Source organism: Carcharhinus amblyrhynchos, chromosome 31 (assembly GCF_965287045.1).
Source record: "Carcharhinus amblyrhynchos chromosome 31, sCarAmb.v2.hapA, whole genome shotgun sequence".
Lineage (NCBI taxonomy): Eukaryota > Metazoa > Chordata > Chondrichthyes > Carcharhiniformes > Carcharhinidae > Carcharhinus > Carcharhinus amblyrhynchos.
The window spans coordinates 6,841,232-6,860,185 of NC_137354.1; the positions used below are offsets into that span (position 1 = coordinate 6,841,232).

Sequence of the window (18,954 nt, forward strand, 5' to 3'; positions counted from 1 at the left end):
TGATAAGTTACAAAGCACTAGGGGAAAGAGCTCCAGAGGACATGGCACTCGTCATAGAGTATAAGTGAGGGTGAATAAGGGCTCCACTGGTGTCAAAAACCAGAGGGGACAAATGGAATCAAAGTTCTGATTGTCCTGTATGTATTATAATTCAATTTACCATTTGACATCAGCAAAGGGAATAGAATGACATTTGGGGGTCTACTTGATGCCTGGACTACCAAAGGGCAGGAATAAGACGACTGTTAAAAATTACAGTGAGCAATATGTACCAATTTAATCTTGGTGTCATGCACAAATCTGGTTTTCCTGCGGCAGGAATCTAAATATGAACCGACTGTCTTTTTCACAGCTAACTTACCTCTTCAGTGAGTTTAGTAAAGCTTTTGCCGATATGGGTGCCAGCCAGCTCCTGGTCCATCTGCTCCATGTAGTCGCGAATATTCTCCAGAGCCTTTGCTGCTGACATATCCCCGTCCAGTTTACCCTCTTTGTCAGACTCTGCTTCACTGTCCAATAAATCATAATCCTCTTCCTCGTCAACATCGTCCGAGTCAAGCTCATCAGATTCCACTCCTGTAGACAAGACCACAGAACAGCTAACTCAAAAAAAAATCATGCATCAATCTGGCACTTTTCATGACCATTGGACAGCTTAAAGCACTTTACAGCCAATTAAGTATTTTACTTTTATTTTTTGAAGTGTGGTCACTTGTAATATAGGAAACACAACAGCCAACATGCACATGCACAAACAGCAATGTGATAATGTCCAGGCAATGGCTCTGTGGTGTTAATCAATTGGCCAGAGAACTGGGGATAGTTCTCCCATTCTTGTCTGAAATAGTGCCATGGGAACTTTTACATCCATGTGAGCAGGTAGACGGAGCCTCTTTAACATCTCATCCGAAACATGACACCTTGGAGAGTGGAGCACAGTCTCCCTGCTGCATTGGAATACCAGTTTTGATCTTTGTACTCAAGCCCTGCAATGGGAGTTGAACCCACAGCCTTGAGACAGGTGAGCTGCCAAGTCAGCCATGTATGAAGCCATTGCCAGCATGGCTGACAATGACCTGAGGTGGGAAGCAAAATTACATTGAAAGAATAGAAACTGTAGGTTAGTTAAAACATAGAAATACAGGTTAACATTTCAGTTCTGATGTTGGGTCTGAACTGAAACATTAACTTGTCTTCTCCCATTACACACGATATCCACTTGAATAGGCAGATGTTCACTAATGTCCTCTCGGGAAGGAAATCTGCTGTCCTTACCTGGTCTGGCCTACATGTGACTCCAGAGCCACAGCAATATGGTTGACTCTCAACTGCCCTCTGAAATGGCCGAGCAAGCCACTTAGTTCAAGGGCAATTAGAGATGGGCAATAAATGTCCATTGATATCCAAGTCCGCAATTGAATTTTTTAAAAAATGTGGCCTCACATGTCCAGCATTAAGATGACACTTCCCATACTGCACATTCCTACCTAGGATCCTTTCCAAAGCACTGGTGAAGGAATTCACATCAAATTGGACTTGGCTGGTAGCTGAAGATCTGAGATTGAGGGAGTGAAAAGAATCAAATTCACAAATGGTATCACAGCAGCAAGATCTTTATAATGCATTGTCAATGGGCTCAGTTTAGTTACCATTTTCAAAGCACATCACAACAAACCTAATGACTACGCAATAAGGTTGAGCATCCAAAGCTGGAGACAGTTGTCTATTTGTTGGTCAGCTAACAGTTCAGTATGTACTAGTCAATTCCCTTTGGCTTTCCACGTGTGGACTTGGGACAACTGTAACCTTCATGTGAAGTTGGAATGAGAGGGCAGCAATAATGGGACCAGATCCTGTTTAAATCATAGAATCCCTACAGTGCAGAAGAAGACCATTCAGTCCATTGAGTTTGCAGTGACAACAATCCCATCCAGGCCCTATCCCCGTCATCCCATATATTTATCCTGCTAGACCCCAACATTAATGGTCAACTTACCACGGCCAATTCACCTAACCTGCACATCTTTGGCCTGGGGGAGGAATTCAGTCTCTGTGTTGAGGTCATTTCTTTTTATGACACTTGCTGATTTTAGAGGTAAATAGTGAATTTCGCAGAAAGAAGCGGGGTCACAACCTGACTTCCCCTGGGAAGGGACGAAAGAATGGAGCTGGGACACATTCCGTGTCCCAGATGGAGGAAAAGGAGTTGGAGCATGGGAGAGAAATAACAAAAGCTGGGGCACTTTGGAAGGCGGCGGGGGCGAAGGAAGTCTGGGTGTGAGAAGTGCCAGCTAAATAGATAAATCAAGGGAGCGGACAGTTAACTTGGTTTGGGGGGTGGGGGTGATGGGGGGATGCAGGTTCACTGTAGTCTACACAGGTGGGTGGATGCAGGGTTCACTGTAGTCTACACAGGGGGGATACAGGTTCACTGTAGTCTACACGGAGTGGGGGGTGGATGCAGGTTCACTGTAGTCTACACGGGGGGAATGCAGGTTCACTGTAGTCTACACAGCCGGGGGGGGGGGGATTAGGTTCACTGTAGTCTACACGGTGGGAATGCAGGTTCACTGTAGTCTACACGGGGTGGATGCAGGTTCACTGTAGTCTACACAGCGGGGGGGTTGCAGCTTCACTGTAGTCTACACGGTGGGAATGCAGGTTCACTGTAGTCTACACGGGGGGATGCAGGTTCACTGTAGTCTACACGGGGGGAATGCAGGTTCACTGTAGTCTACACGGTGGGAATGCAGGTTCACTGTAGTCTACACGGGGGGAATGCAGGTTCACTGTAGTCTACACGGGGGGATGCAGGTTCACTGTAGTCTACACGGGGCGGGGATACAGGTTCACTGTAGTCTACACGGTGGGAATGCAGGTTCACTGTAGTCTACACGGGGGGAATGCAGGTTCACTGTAGTCTACACGGGGGGATGCAGGTTCACTGTAGTCTACACGGGGGGAATGCAGGTTCACTGTAGTCTACACGGGGGGAATGCAGGTTCACTGTAGTCTACACGGTGGGGGGTGGATGCAGGTTCACTGTAGTCTACACGGGGCGGGGATACAGGTTCACTGTAGTCTACACGGGGGGGAATGCAGGTTCACTGTAGTCTACACGGGGGGGGATACAGGTTCACTGTAGTCTACACGGGGGGAATGCAGGTTCACTGTAGTCTACACGGGGGGAATGCAGGTTCACTGTGGTCTACACGGGGGGAATGCAGGTTCACTGTGGTCTACACGGGGGGAATGCAGGTTCACTGTAGTCTACACGGGGCGGGGATACAGGTTCACTGTAGTCTACACGGTGGGAATGCAGGTTCACTGTAGTCTACACGGGGGGAATGCAGGTTCACTGTAGTCTACACGGGGGGGATGCAGGTTCACTGTAGTCTACACGGGGGGGGATGCAGGTTCACTGTAGTCTACACGGGGGGGGGTGGATGCAGGTTCACTGTAGTCTACACAGGGGGGAATGCAGGTTCACTGTAGTCTACACGGGGGGAATGCAGGTTCACTGTAGTCTACACAGGGGGGAATGCAGGTTCACTGTAGTCTACACAGGGGGAATGCAGGTTCACTGTAGTCTACACGGGGGGAATGCAGGTTCACTGTAGTCTACACGGGGGATACAGGTTCACTGTAGTCTACACAGGGGGGAAGGCAGGTTCACTGTAGTCTATACGGGGCGGGGATACAGGTTCACTGTAGTCTACACAGGGCGGGGATACAGGTTCACTGTAGTCTACATGGGGGATACAGGTTCACTGTAGTCTACACGGGGGGAATGCAGGTTCACTGTAGTCTACACGGGGGATACAGGTTCACTGTAGTCTACACGGGGGATACAGGTTCACTGTAGTCTACACGGGGGGGATACAGGTTCACTGTAGTCTACACGGGGCGGGGATACAGGTTCACTGTAGTCTACATGGGGGATACAGGTTCACTGTAGTCTACACGGGGGGAATGCAGGTTCACTGTAGTCTACACGGGGGACACAGGTTCACTGTAGTCTACACGGGGGGGATGCAGGTTCACTGTAGTCTACACGGGGGGATGCAGGTTCACTGTAGTCTACACGGGGGGAATGCAGGTTCACTGTAGTCTACACGGGGGGAATGCAGGTTCACTGTAGTCTACACGGTGGGGGGTGGATGCAGGTTCACTGTAGTCTACACGGGGCGGGGATACAGGTTCACTGTAGTCTACACGGGGGGGAATGCAGGTTCACTGTAGTCTACACGGGGGGGGATACAGGTTCACTGTAGTCTACACGGGGGGAATGCAGGTTCACTGTAGTCTACACGGGGGGAATGCAGGTTCACTGTGGTCTACACGGGGGGAATGCAGGTTCACTGTGGTCTACACGGGGGGAATGCAGGTTCACTGTAGTCTACACGGGGCGGGGATACAGGTTCACTGTAGTCTACACGGTGGGAATGCAGGTTCACTGTAGTCTACACGGGGGGAATGCAGGTTCACTGTAGTCTACACGGGGGGGATGCAGGTTCACTGTAGTCTACACGGGGGGGATGCAGGTTCACTGTAGTCTACACGGGGGGGGTGGATGCAGGTTCACTGTAGTCTACACAGGGGGGAATGCAGGTTCACTGTAGTCTACACGGGGGGAATGCAGGTTCACTGTAGTCTACACAGGGGGGAATGCAGGTTCACTGTAGTCTACACAGGGGGAATGCAGGTTCACTGTAGTCTACACGGGGGGAATGCAGGTTCACTGTAGTCTACACGGGGGATACAGGTTCACTGTAGTCTACACAGGGGGGAAGGCAGGTTCACTGTAGTCTATACGGGGCGGGGATACAGGTTCACTGTAGTCTACACAGGGCGGGGATACAGGTTCACTGTAGTCTACATGGGGGATACAGGTTCACTGTAGTCTACACGGGGGGAATGCAGGTTCACTGTAGTCTACACGGGGGATACAGGTTCACTGTAGTCTACACGGGGGATACAGGTTCACTGTAGTCTACACGGGGGGGATACAGGTTCACTGTAGTCTACACGGGGCGGGGATACAGGTTCACTGTAGTCTACATGGGGGATACAGGTTCACTGTAGTCTACACGGGGGGAATGCAGGTTCACTGTAGTCTACACGGGGGACACAGGTTCACTGTAGTCTACACGGGGGGGATGCAGGTTCACTGTAGTCTACACGGGGGACACAGGTTCACTGTAGTCTACACGGGGGGGATGCAGGTTCACTGTAGTCTACACCGGGGGGATACAGGTTCACTGTAGTCTACACAGGGGGGATTGCAGGTTCACTGTAGTCTACACAGGGGGGAATGCAGGTTCACTGTAGTCTACACAGGGGGGAATGCAGGTTCACTGTAGTCTACACGGTGGGGGGTGGATGCAGGTTCACTGTAGTCTACACGGGGGGATGCAGGTTCACTGTAGTCTACACAGGGGGGAAGGCAGGTTCACTGTAGTCTATACGGGGCGGGGATACAGGTTCACTGTAGTCTACACGGGGGGAATGCAGGTTCACTGTAGTCTACACGGGGGATACAGGTTCACTGTAGTCTACACGGGGGATACAGGTTCACTGTAGTCTACACGGGGGGGATACAGGTTCACTGTAGTCTACACGGGGGGGATACAGGTTCACTGTAGTCTACACGGGGCGGGGATACAGGTTCACTGTAGTCTACATGGGGGATACAGGTTCACTGTAGTCTACACGGGGGGAATGCAGGTTCACTGTAGTCTACACGGGGGACACAGGTTCACTGTAGTCTACACGGGGGGGATGCAGGTTCACTGTAGTCTACACGGGGGACACAGGTTCACTGTAGTCTACACGGGGGGGATGCAGGTTCACTGTAGTCTACACCGGGGGGATACAGGTTCACTGTAGTCTACACAGGGGGGATTGCAGGTTCACTGTAGTCTACACAGGGGGGAATGCAGGTTCACTGTAGTCTACACAGGGGGGAATGCAGGTTCACTGTAGTCTACACGGTGGGGGGTGGATGCAGGTTCACTGTAGTCTACACGGGGGGATGCAGGTTCACTGTAGTCTACACAGGGGGGAAGGCAGGTTCACTGTAGTCTATACGGGGCGGGGATACAGGTTCACTGTAGTCTACACGGGGGGAATGCAGGTTCACTGTAGTCTACACGGGGGATACAGGTTCACTGTAGTCTACACGGGGGATACAGGTTCACTGTAGTCTACACGGGGGGGATACAGGTTCACTGTAGTCTACACGGGGGGGATACAGGTTCACTGTAGTCTACACGGGGCGGGGATACAGGTTCACTGTAGTCTACATGGGGGATACAGGTTCACTGTAGTCTACACGGGGGGAATGCAGGTTCACTGTAGTCTACACGGGGGACACAGGTTCACTGTAGTCTACACGGGGGGGATGCAGGTTCACTGTAGTCTACACGGGGGACACAGGTTCACTGTAGTCTACACGGGGGGGATGCAGGTTCACTGTAGTCTACACCGGGGGGATACAGGTTCACTGTAGTCTACACAGGGGGGATTGCAGGTTCACTGTAGTCTACACAGGGGGGAATGCAGGTTCACTGTAGTCTACACAGGGGGGAATGCAGGTTCACTGTAGTCTACACGGTGGGGGGTGGATGCAGGTTCACTGTAGTCTACACGGGGGGATGCAGGTTCACTGTAGTCTACACAGGGGGGAAGGCAGGTTCACTGTAGTCTATACGGGGCGGGGATACAGGTTCACTGTAGTCTACACGGGGGGAATGCAGGTTCACTGTAGTCTACACGGGGGATACAGGTTCACTGTAGTCTACACGGGGGATACAGGTTCACTGTAGTCTACACGGGGGGGATACAGGTTCACTGTAGTCTACACGGGGCGGGGATACAGGTTCACTGTAGTCTACATGGGGGATACAGGTTCACTGTAGTCTACACGGGGGGAATGCAGGTTCACTGTAGTCTACACGGGGGACACAGGTTCACTGTAGTCTACACGGGGGGGATGCAGGTTCACTGTAGTCTACACGGGGGACACAGGTTCACTGTAGTCTACACGGGGGGGATGCAGGTTCACTGTAGTCTACACCGGGGGGATACAGGTTCACTGTAGTCTACACAGGGGGGATTGCAGGTTCACTGTAGTCTACACAGGGGGGAATGCAGGTTCACTGTAGTCTACACAGGGGGGAATGCAGGTTCACTGTAGTCTACACAGTGGGGGGTGGATGCAGGTTCACTGTAGTCTACACGGGGGGATGCAGGTTCACTGTAGTCTACACGGGGGGAATGCAGGTTCACTGTAGTTTACACGGGGGGGGATACAGGTTCACTGTAGTCTACACAGGGGGGATGCAGGTTCACTGTAGTCTACACGGGGCGGGGATACAGGTTCACTGTAGTCTACACAGGGCGGGGATCCAGGTTCACTGTAGTCTACACGGGGGATACAGGTTCACTGTAGTCTACACAGGGGGGAATGCAGGTTCACTGTAGTTTACACTGGGGGGATACAGGTTCACTCTAGTCTACACGGGGGGATGCAGGTTCACTGTAGTTTACACGGGGGGGATACAGGTTCACTGTAGTTTACACGGGGGGGGATACAGGTTCACTGTCGTCTACACGGGGGGATGCAGGTTCACTGTAGTTTACACGGGGGGGATACAGGTTCACTGTAGTTTACACGGGGGGGATACAGGTTCACTGTAGTCTACACGGGGGGATGCAGGTTCACTGTAGTCTACACGGGGGGATGCAGGTTCACTGTAGTCTACACGGGGGGGATGCAGGTTCACTGTAGTCTACACGGGGGGGGATGCAGGTTCACTGTAGTCTACACGGGGGGGGGTGGATGCAGGTTCACTGTAGTCTACACAGGGGGGAATGCAGGTTCACTGTAGTCTACACGGGGGGAATGCAGGTTCACTGTAGTCTACACAGGGGGGAATGCAGGTTCACTGTAGTCTACACAGGGGGAATGCAGGTTCACTGTAGTCTACACGGGGGGAATGCAGGTTCACTGTAGTCTACACGGGGGATACAGGTTCACTGTAGTCTACACAGGGGGGAAGGCAGGTTCACTGTAGTCTATACGGGGCGGGGATACAGGTTCACTGTAGTCTACACAGGGCGGGGATACAGGTTCACTGTAGTCTACATGGGGGATACAGGTTCACTGTAGTCTACACGGGGGGAATGCAGGTTCACTGTAGTCTACACGGGGGATACAGGTTCACTGTAGTCTACACGGGGGATACAGGTTCACTGTAGTCTACACGGGGGGGATACAGGTTCACTGTAGTCTACACGGGGCGGGGATACAGGTTCACTGTAGTCTACATGGGGGATACAGGTTCACTGTAGTCTACACGGGGGGAATGCAGGTTCACTGTAGTCTACACGGGGGACACAGGTTCACTGTAGTCTACACGGGGGGGATGCAGGTTCACTGTAGTCTACACGGGGGGATGCAGGTTCACTGTAGTCTACACGGGGGGAATGCAGGTTCACTGTAGTCTACACGGGGGGAATGCAGGTTCACTGTAGTCTACACGGTGGGGGGTGGATGCAGGTTCACTGTAGTCTACACGGGGCGGGGATACAGGTTCACTGTAGTCTACACGGGGGGGAATGCAGGTTCACTGTAGTCTACACGGGGGGGGATACAGGTTCACTGTAGTCTACACGGGGGGAATGCAGGTTCACTGTAGTCTACACGGGGGGAATGCAGGTTCACTGTGGTCTACACGGGGGGAATGCAGGTTCACTGTGGTCTACACGGGGGGAATGCAGGTTCACTGTAGTCTACACGGGGCGGGGATACAGGTTCACTGTAGTCTACACGGTGGGAATGCAGGTTCACTGTAGTCTACACGGGGGGAATGCAGGTTCACTGTAGTCTACACGGGGGGGATGCAGGTTCACTGTAGTCTACACGGGGGGGATGCAGGTTCACTGTAGTCTACACGGGGGGGGGTGGATGCAGGTTCACTGTAGTCTACACAGGGGGGAATGCAGGTTCACTGTAGTCTACACGGGGGGAATGCAGGTTCACTGTAGTCTACACAGGGGGGAATGCAGGTTCACTGTAGTCTACACAGGGGGAATGCAGGTTCACTGTAGTCTACACGGGGGGAATGCAGGTTCACTGTAGTCTACACGGGGGATACAGGTTCACTGTAGTCTACACAGGGGGGAAGGCAGGTTCACTGTAGTCTATACGGGGCGGGGATACAGGTTCACTGTAGTCTACACAGGGCGGGGATACAGGTTCACTGTAGTCTACATGGGGGATACAGGTTCACTGTAGTCTACACGGGGGGAATGCAGGTTCACTGTAGTCTACACGGGGGATACAGGTTCACTGTAGTCTACACGGGGGATACAGGTTCACTGTAGTCTACACGGGGGGGATACAGGTTCACTGTAGTCTACACGGGGGGGATACAGGTTCACTGTAGTCTACACGGGGCGGGGATACAGGTTCACTGTAGTCTACATGGGGGATACAGGTTCACTGTAGTCTACACGGGGGGAATGCAGGTTCACTGTAGTCTACACGGGGGACACAGGTTCACTGTAGTCTACACGGGGGGGATGCAGGTTCACTGTAGTCTACACGGGGGACACAGGTTCACTGTAGTCTACACGGGGGGGATGCAGGTTCACTGTAGTCTACACCGGGGGGATACAGGTTCACTGTAGTCTACACAGGGGGGATTGCAGGTTCACTGTAGTCTACACAGGGGGGAATGCAGGTTCACTGTAGTCTACACAGGGGGGAATGCAGGTTCACTGTAGTCTACACGGTGGGGGGTGGATGCAGGTTCACTGTAGTCTACACGGGGGGATGCAGGTTCACTGTAGTCTACACAGGGGGGAAGGCAGGTTCACTGTAGTCTATACGGGGCGGGGATACAGGTTCACTGTAGTCTACACGGGGGGAATGCAGGTTCACTGTAGTCTACACGGGGGATACAGGTTCACTGTAGTCTACACGGGGGATACAGGTTCACTGTAGTCTACACGGGGGGGATACAGGTTCACTGTAGTCTACACGGGGGGGATACAGGTTCACTGTAGTCTACACGGGGCGGGGATACAGGTTCACTGTAGTCTACATGGGGGATACAGGTTCACTGTAGTCTACACGGGGGGAATGCAGGTTCACTGTAGTCTACACGGGGGACACAGGTTCACTGTAGTCTACACGGGGGGGATGCAGGTTCACTGTAGTCTACACGGGGGACACAGGTTCACTGTAGTCTACACGGGGGGGATGCAGGTTCACTGTAGTCTACACCGGGGGGATACAGGTTCACTGTAGTCTACACAGGGGGGATTGCAGGTTCACTGTAGTCTACACAGGGGGGAATGCAGGTTCACTGTAGTCTACACAGGGGGGAATGCAGGTTCACTGTAGTCTACACGGTGGGGGGTGGATGCAGGTTCACTGTAGTCTACACGGGGGGATGCAGGTTCACTGTAGTCTACACAGGGGGGAAGGCAGGTTCACTGTAGTCTATACGGGGCGGGGATACAGGTTCACTGTAGTCTACACGGGGGGAATGCAGGTTCACTGTAGTCTACACGGGGGATACAGGTTCACTGTAGTCTACACGGGGGATACAGGTTCACTGTAGTCTACACGGGGGGGATACAGGTTCACTGTAGTCTACACGGGGCGGGGATACAGGTTCACTGTAGTCTACATGGGGGATACAGGTTCACTGTAGTCTACACGGGGGGAATGCAGGTTCACTGTAGTCTACACGGGGGACACAGGTTCACTGTAGTCTACACGGGGGGGATGCAGGTTCACTGTAGTCTACACGGGGGACACAGGTTCACTGTAGTCTACACGGGGGGGATGCAGGTTCACTGTAGTCTACACCGGGGGGATACAGGTTCACTGTAGTCTACACAGGGGGGATTGCAGGTTCACTGTAGTCTACACAGGGGGGAATGCAGGTTCACTGTAGTCTACACAGGGGGGAATGCAGGTTCACTGTAGTCTACACAGTGGGGGGTGGATGCAGGTTCACTGTAGTCTACACGGGGGGATGCAGGTTCACTGTAGTCTACACGGGGGGAATGCAGGTTCACTGTAGTTTACACGGGGGGGGATACAGGTTCACTGTAGTCTACACAGGGGGGATGCAGGTTCACTGTAGTCTACACGGGGCGGGGATACAGGTTCACTGTAGTCTACACAGGGCGGGGATCCAGGTTCACTGTAGTCTACACGGGGGATACAGGTTCACTGTAGTCTACACAGGGGGGAATGCAGGTTCACTGTAGTTTACACTGGGGGGATACAGGTTCACTCTAGTCTACACGGGGGGATGCAGGTTCACTGTAGTTTACACGGGGGGGATACAGGTTCACTGTAGTTTACACGGGGGGGGATACAGGTTCACTGTCGTCTACACGGGGGGATGCAGGTTCACTGTAGTTTACACGGGGGGGATACAGGTTCACTGTAGTTTACACGGGGGGGATACAGGTTCACTGTAGTCTACACGGGGGGATGCAGGTTCACTGTAGTCTACACGGGGGGATGCAGGTTCACTGTAGTTTACATCAAGATTTAAAAATACACATATAATTAATATTTAGATTCTGTACCGTGGTATCTCTGCACCTTCGTGAGAGGACACTTTTGAGACAAAAGCCTTCATACTCTTGGTGACGTCACTCAGATCATAATCCAGTTCCTCCTCCGGTCTGAAGGAGTTTAGGAGCTTTCTTCCTGAGGCCTCTTCTAGCATCTGATCCAGCTGCTCTGGTGAAATATCCAACCAGCTGTCATCTAGGGAGGCAAAGCAGCCAAAAAGGTGAGATAACAAGATGCGAGGGAGCCATCTGGACAGGAGGCGGTTCCATGGAATATTCATTAAAACTGCTCTCATTGAGAATGGGAAGGGTTAAGATAAAAAGGCTGTGCAATGCAACATTGAATTCCTGAGCAGGAGATGTTTTGCACAAGCACTTCCACCCCAACCTTGTTACTGAGAGAAAGGAGGACAGAGCAGGCTAAACCTGGAACATATGTGTCCCTGTCAACTGAAGTCATGATGTGGAGATGCCGGCATTGGACTGGGGTAAACACAGTAAGAAGTCTCACAACACCAGGTTAAAGTCAGGTGACAAAGGGGCAAACCCCGAAAGCTTGTGGGTTTACTATCAAATAAACTTGCTGGACTTTAACCTGGTATTGTGAGACTTCTAACTGGAGTCACGTCAGGAACATCAAAAAGATAACTGTGAAACAAGTTAAATTAGCCTAATTTCAGATTTCCAGCATACACAGCATTTTGCTTTTGACCTGGACTACATTCCGAATTTCATTGCAGCGAGCGTTTCATTCCCAGGCATATTGTCTTACCAGATCTGACCATAAACCAGCTCCAATATGTACAAAAGTAAGAGGGTGGTAATTTAATCCATCTGTACCTATCCATCGAGAAATACCTAACTATTCCCATCATAATCCCCAGCTTTTTAAACCATTCCAGGATATCTTCCCTCGCTTTTCATTGGCATTATCACACTGATTGACCTGGGGGAAGAATCCTGACAACATCTGTCTTTTGCCAAATTGAACCTGAGCCAAGTGTCCAGTCTTTTTTTCATTCATTCGTGGGACATGGGCCTTGCTGGCTGGGCCAGCATTTATTGCCCATCCCCAATTGCCTGAGGGCAGTTGAGAGTCAACCACATTGCTGTGGCTCTGGAGTCAAACATAGGCCAGACAGGGTAAGGATGGCAGATTTCCTTCCCTAAAGAACATTAGTGAACCAGATGGTTTTTCCAACAATGATTTCATGGTCATTGGTAGATTCTTAATTCCAGATTTTTAAAAATTGAATTGAATTGATGGCACCGTGGCACAGTGGTTAGCATGCTGCCTCACAGCACCAGGGTCCTAGGTTCAATTCCGCTTTGGGTCACTGTCTGTATGGAGTTTGTATGCTCTCCCTGTGTGTCTGCATGGGCTTCCTCTGGGTGCTCCAGTTTCCTCCCACAGTCCAAAGATGTGGGGTTAGGTTGATTGGCCATGCTAAGTTGACCCCAGTGTCAGGGGGGATTAGCAGGATAAATGCTTGGGTTTGCGGGAATAGGGTCTGGGTGGGATTGTGGTTGGTGCAGTCTCGATGGGCCGAATGACTTCCTTCTGTACTGTAGGGATTCTATGAAATTCCACCATCTGTTGTGTCGGGATTCAAACCTGGGTCCCCAGAACATTCGCTGAGTTTATGGATTAATAGGCTAGTGATAATACCACAGGCCCAGGCTTCCCCTTACGGTAATTTGTAGCAATATTTTCAGATTTACTTCATTTTTGCTGATTACTATTTCTGAACACTTCTATAAAGCCTCCTTCTATTACTGCATTCCAGGTTTCAATATTTCTTTTCTTGTAACTCCTGAAGTCCAATCTCAGGGTCCATCAGTGCTCCTGGGGCTTTGATAACTGCCTCAACTACAGAGGCTGTGGTGTGTCTGCATCCCTCACAACAGCATAATCACACTGTGATCTAAGCTATGAACCTCTCAGGCACTATCACTCAAATGTACCCACCATCCTCTGGAGGGAGGCTGTCTCCTTCTTTCTGTAGTTCTTCCACACTGTAGGACAGAGTTTGCAGAGTCTGCAGAACCTGTTCCCCTGGGCTTAAGGCAGATGAACTGAGGAAAGCAGAAAGAGTGAGCATGACTTTCTTAAAACAGAAAGAATAAAGCCAAATTATTTATGAGTGCTTAAGACGTTCAATGGGACGCCAGATGAAAATGCAAAAAAATTAAAAAAGTTTCATCACTTGTCACTATAAACAGCTGCTGTAAACACATAAAAGGGGGTTAGTATTCACTTAAGTGGGAACAATATTACATATTTCCAGTGTGCTGGCATTTGGGGTTCAAATAAATACTTCATCTAATCGCAAATAAAATACTTGTATTTGCAGTTCATGGCTATAATGTGTTAGTGATGTGGAGTTGCAGGTGTTGGACTGGGATAAGCACAGTAAGAAATCTCACAACACTAGGTTAAAGTCCAACAGGTTTATTTGGTAGCACAAGCTTTTGGAGTGTCATTCTTTCTTCAGGTGAGTGAGAATCACTCATTGATGAAGGGGCAGTGCTCCGAAAGCTCATGATTCCAAATAAACCTGTTGGACTTTAACATGGTGTTGTGAGACTTCTTCCTGTACAATGTATTAGTGCAGCATTTTTAAACTTTTCTGTAAGGAGTCACTTGCTAATAATGGTACAATTCCAGGGAACCCCTGTAACACTGGCACACGTCCAGGGACCTTCTGTCTTAACCTCTGAAAGACACCATCAGTTTCCTAAGGAAAGCAGTGACACTTGCAGAAAATCCTTTTTTGCGGATTAACATACAACAACAGAAATGATGTGTTAGCAACAGACCCCATCCGTGGCTGGAATTCCTTCTATGAATACAGTTAAAAGGAACACCTAATAAAGAACATGTTTATCAAGCAGAGAAGATGCTGTATTATACTGAGATACTCATCAATTTAAATGATAGAACTTAGACTTTGCTTTTGTTCTAACTGCATTATTTTTATTTGTTTATGCAAAGGTAGGCGTCGCTGGCTGGCCAGCATTTATTGCCTAGCCCTAGTTGCCCCTGAGAAGGTGGAGGCAAGCCACCTTGTTGAACTGCTGCAGTCCATGTGGTGTAGATACACCCACCATGCTGTCAGGAAGGGAATCCCACGAATTTGGCCCAGTCAAGGAACGGCCGATACAGTTCCAGGTCAGGATGGTGCATAGTTTGAGGGGAAACTTATTTGAACAGTGGTGTTCCCATGCATCTGGCCTTCTAGGGGTAGGGGTTGCAGGTTTGGAAAGTGTTTTCAAAGGTACCTTGGTGATTTGCAGCAGTGCAACTTGCAGATGGTACACATTGCTGCCACAGTGCTACAATGCTGAATGTTTAAGATTATGGATGGGGTGCCAATCAAGTGGGCTACTTTGTTCTGAGTGGTGTCAAGCTTGTTGGAGCTGCAGTCATTCAGGCAAGTGGAGAGTATTCTATCACACACTGACTCGTGCCTTGTAGATGGTGGATAGGCTCTGGGGAAATCAGGAGTGGGTTACTTTAAGTAGAATTTCCAACCTCTAACCTGCTCTTGTAGCCAGTACTTATATAGCTGTTTGATAGAATCATAGTACAATACAGAAGAAAGCCATTCAGCCCATCGAGCCTCTATCGATCACAGTCCTACCCAGGCTCTATTCCTGTAATCCCATGCATTTAACCTGCTAATCCCCCTGACACTAGGTCAATTTAGCATGACCAATCAACCTAACCTGCACATCTTTGGACTGTGAGAAGAAACTGGAACACCCAGCGGAAACCCACGCAGACGCAGACTTCACACAGACAGTGAGCCGAAGCTAGAATTGAACCTGGGTCCCTGTGTGACAGCAGTGCTAACCATTGTGCTGCCCCTTTCTGTTCTGTTTCTCTAGAGAAACCCCAGAGTATTGGGAGATTAGTGATGATAATGACATAGAATGTCAAGGAAAGATAGATTTTTTTCTTGTTGGAAATAGAATAGAATCGAATATAGAATAGAATATTGCCTGACACTTGTGTGGTTCAAAATGTTACTTGCCAAAGCCTTAATATTGCCCAGGTTTTGTTGCATTTGGATAATGACTCCCCAGTATCTGAGGTGATAAAAAGGTGCTAAACATTGTGGAATTAAGATTAAACTTAAATTCACAATCTAAAGTCGATATATGACAACCTATGAAGGTAGGGTAGAGACATTAGGAGAGTAGAAGAATATATCAATACGCAAGGTGTTAGTTTGAGTTGGAGTATCATGCATGTCTAACATGGACCAGCACTAACATTCTAACCTTCAAGTCACCCTATGATCATCCATAGTGCAATCACTTCCAGCGTCACGTCCTGTTTCCTTTGATCTGTGTGCCCCTCTTCTCAATGTTATTTCTGTCAGCACCTATAAAACGATACTCAATGCCAACCTATTTGACCAATGTTATGTTCTATTTGACTAAGCTTTAGTCTCGGATTATTAAACACTAGATCTGTTATTTCCCACTTCCAGCTCAGTCGCTTCCTTAATCCCTTGTAAAGCATCACAGCTTGTTTTCATCTTGTGAATGGTACTACACAAATGTTGCTGTAATTATGTGGCAGCTTTTAATCAATGTTGTAATCCTTCAGGGTTTTTCCTGTAGTAAATACAGCTGGTGAGATTTACCAGAAAACATACAAAGAACATATTGCAGAGGGACAAAGCAATTTATAATTCAGCATCAAATTTAATCGTTTCTTTACAGATATCTTATATGGTAATTAAGAGTGATACTTAAATCACAGCCAAGTCAGCAATTTTGATTATTTTCCCCTCTTTATTCTTTCACTGGGTTATGGACGTCACTGACAAGGCAAATCCATCATTGCCCTTGAACCAAGTGGCTTACTTGGCCATTTCAGTAGGCAGTAAGGATTAGCAACATTGCTGCAGCCCTGGAGTTGCATTTAGGCCAGGCCAAGTATAAATGGCAGATTTCCTTCTCTAAAGGACACGAGTGAGCTATATGGGTTTCCCTGACAATCAATGATCACCATTATTGAGACTAGCTTTGTATTCCAGACTTATTAATTGGATTTTAAATTCCACCAGCTTCGATGGGGGGTTTTGAACCTGTGTTCACCTGATTCTCTAGATCACTTGTCCACTGACGTCGCTACTACGTTCCTACGCATGCATTGTCAGTTCATTGTAGTCAGTAAAAACTGGCAGTGTAAGGAAAGAGCAATGCTGCTATGGTGGGTAACTGTACATGCTCAAAATGGGGGTGGTTTCCACAGGTGACTCTGTCTGTCAGTCCAACAAGAATGTGAAGTTTTCATCTATCGTCAAAGGAAGCAGCTCAGGTGCTCCCAATGTTCAAGTGTACAGTGAGGCTGTTTACTCAAACACCTGGCTTCATTCCAACTGCGGGGGAAGGTGCTGTCACCAGATAGTGAGCCTTAAACAAAGGCAGTAAAACAATTGTGTGTGCCAACACACCTGCTTTGACTTTGGACTCTAAATGGGTGAGCAGTTAATATAACCAATGAAGCTTATTCCTGACTATGCAATGCACCAGTCCAAGTTTATTCTTTATATCAGAGTAATTACTTCCAACAGAAAGAGTTCCCTGTTCCACGGTGTTGAGTGAGTAATTGAAGTTTGTTTATTGTTAACGCATTATCTTGTACTCTACCTTTTTGGTCTGGGAACAGAATGCTGGAAGAAGATCTCTGCTGATTGCAGCAATTCTCTATATCGTGCTGAACCCTCCAGCTCTCCCTGTTGGAACAAACACATAACTGGCTCAGATCTAGTGTTTAATAAAACCAAATGTTAAAGTTAATGCACTGCTTGAATTGTGAGATGGTTCAAATTATTATCTTTCTTGTTCAATTTTGCTGTCCGGTTAGGATAGTGGGACCTGTTCTGATGGCTTTCAGACTTTGCTGAAAAATCTCACTCGGTTGTTTATTGCCTGAGATGTCTCAGTAGAAAACCTTCGACAAAGAGGCTTTAATCGTGCTTTATAATTCCAATATATTCTAACTTATCATCGAATTAAATCTTTCACAAGGGAAATGGTGGAGGATGCTGGAGCAGCGAACCTCGAGTTTTTGATAGGTTCAGGGGATTTCACCTGCAAAAATTGCTAATGGAAGGAACACATAGGAACAGGAGTAGGCCATTCGGTCCCTCAAGCATGTTCTGCCATTCAAAGGGTGATTTGTAGCTCAGGTCCACAAGACCACCTTTCCCCCACACCTGGATACCCAAATCCAACACAATCTGTTGTATTAATTAGCAAATAGCTGCTGGTGTCACTGGGTGACAACGGGAATTGGTTCCTGATCAATAAGAGGGAATCAAAGTTATGGGAAGAAGGCAGGAGAATGGGGATGAGAATCATATCAGCCATGACTGAATGGCAGAGCAGACTTGATGGGCCGAATGGCCTAATTCTGCTCCTATATCTTATGGAATATACGTTATATACATGAATCAGCAACACCTTTCTGCATGGCTTTGTTCCAGCTGATCTCCATAACCTCCTTCAGCTTTCCACCCAAGTGCTCGCTCTCCTCTTAACCTGGCAGCCCTTACCAGCCTCAGGAACGGCAAAGCCTGTAGTCCCCTCAGTCTTGCTCCTTGTTTTATTCATTCGTGGGACATTGGCGCCGCTGGCTGGCCAGCACTTATTGCCCATTCCTGGATGCCCTTGAGAAGGTGGTGGGAAGCTGCCTTCTTGAATTGCTGCAATCCACTTGCTGTGGGTTGACCCACGTTGCTGTTAGGGAGGGAATTCCAGGATTTCGACTCAGCGACTACGAAGTAATGGTGACATATTTCCAAGTCAGGATGGTGAGTGGCTTGGAGGAGAACTTGCAGGTGGTGGTGTTCCCATTATATCTGCGGCCCTTGTCCTTCTGGATTACAGTGGCTATGGAGTTGGAAGATGAGTTTAAGAGTCTTAGGTGAATTTCTGCAGCACACCTTGTAGCTAGTAGCAGCAGCGTGTACTGACTGTCGGTAGAGGAGGAAGTAGATGTGGCATTGCCCTTCCCCTCTCTCACTGTGCAACCTTTATTGCAGTTTTAAGAACTTCTTCAAAACCTATTTGCTCAACCTTGCTTTAAGTCATCTCTAACTCCTCCCACTACTGCACTTCTTTAATGTCTCCTCTGTGAAGTGTGTTGGATTATGTTCGTTCCATCATAAATGCAAGCAGTTATCTATGTTTACCGAGATCTGTAGGAGGCCCAATTTATATTTCAGCGCCACAAACAATATAACACTAGAGCTTCACTAAATGGCATCTGAACATTAAGTAGTGCAATGCTGTCATCTGCTGGTAAGAATTGAAAGTAAAGTAAAG

General features: G+C 48.9%; 1 protein-coding gene across 2 annotated transcripts in view; it reads right to left on the reverse strand.

Moving 5' to 3' along the window:
- Window positions 1-18,954, reverse strand: part of ecd (ecdysoneless homolog (Drosophila)) — a 35,584-nt gene that overhangs the window by 3,555 nt on the left and 13,075 nt on the right. For both annotated transcript variants that reach the window (XR_013889743.1, XM_080215934.1), the window contains exons 8-12: window positions 17,275-17,360; window positions 13,577-13,683; window positions 11,620-11,803; window positions 1,488-1,555; window positions 362-576 (exon numbers count right to left, since the gene is read on the reverse strand). Coding sequence is in view for 1 of the 2 variants with exons in the window: in XM_080215934.1 (XP_080072060.1) it covers window positions 362-576; window positions 1,488-1,555; window positions 11,620-11,803; window positions 13,577-13,683; window positions 17,275-17,360 (660 nt within the window). In the remaining variant the exon portion in view is untranslated. The remainder of the gene's footprint in view (window positions 1-361; window positions 577-1,487; window positions 1,556-11,619; window positions 11,804-13,576; window positions 13,684-17,274; window positions 17,361-18,954) is intronic.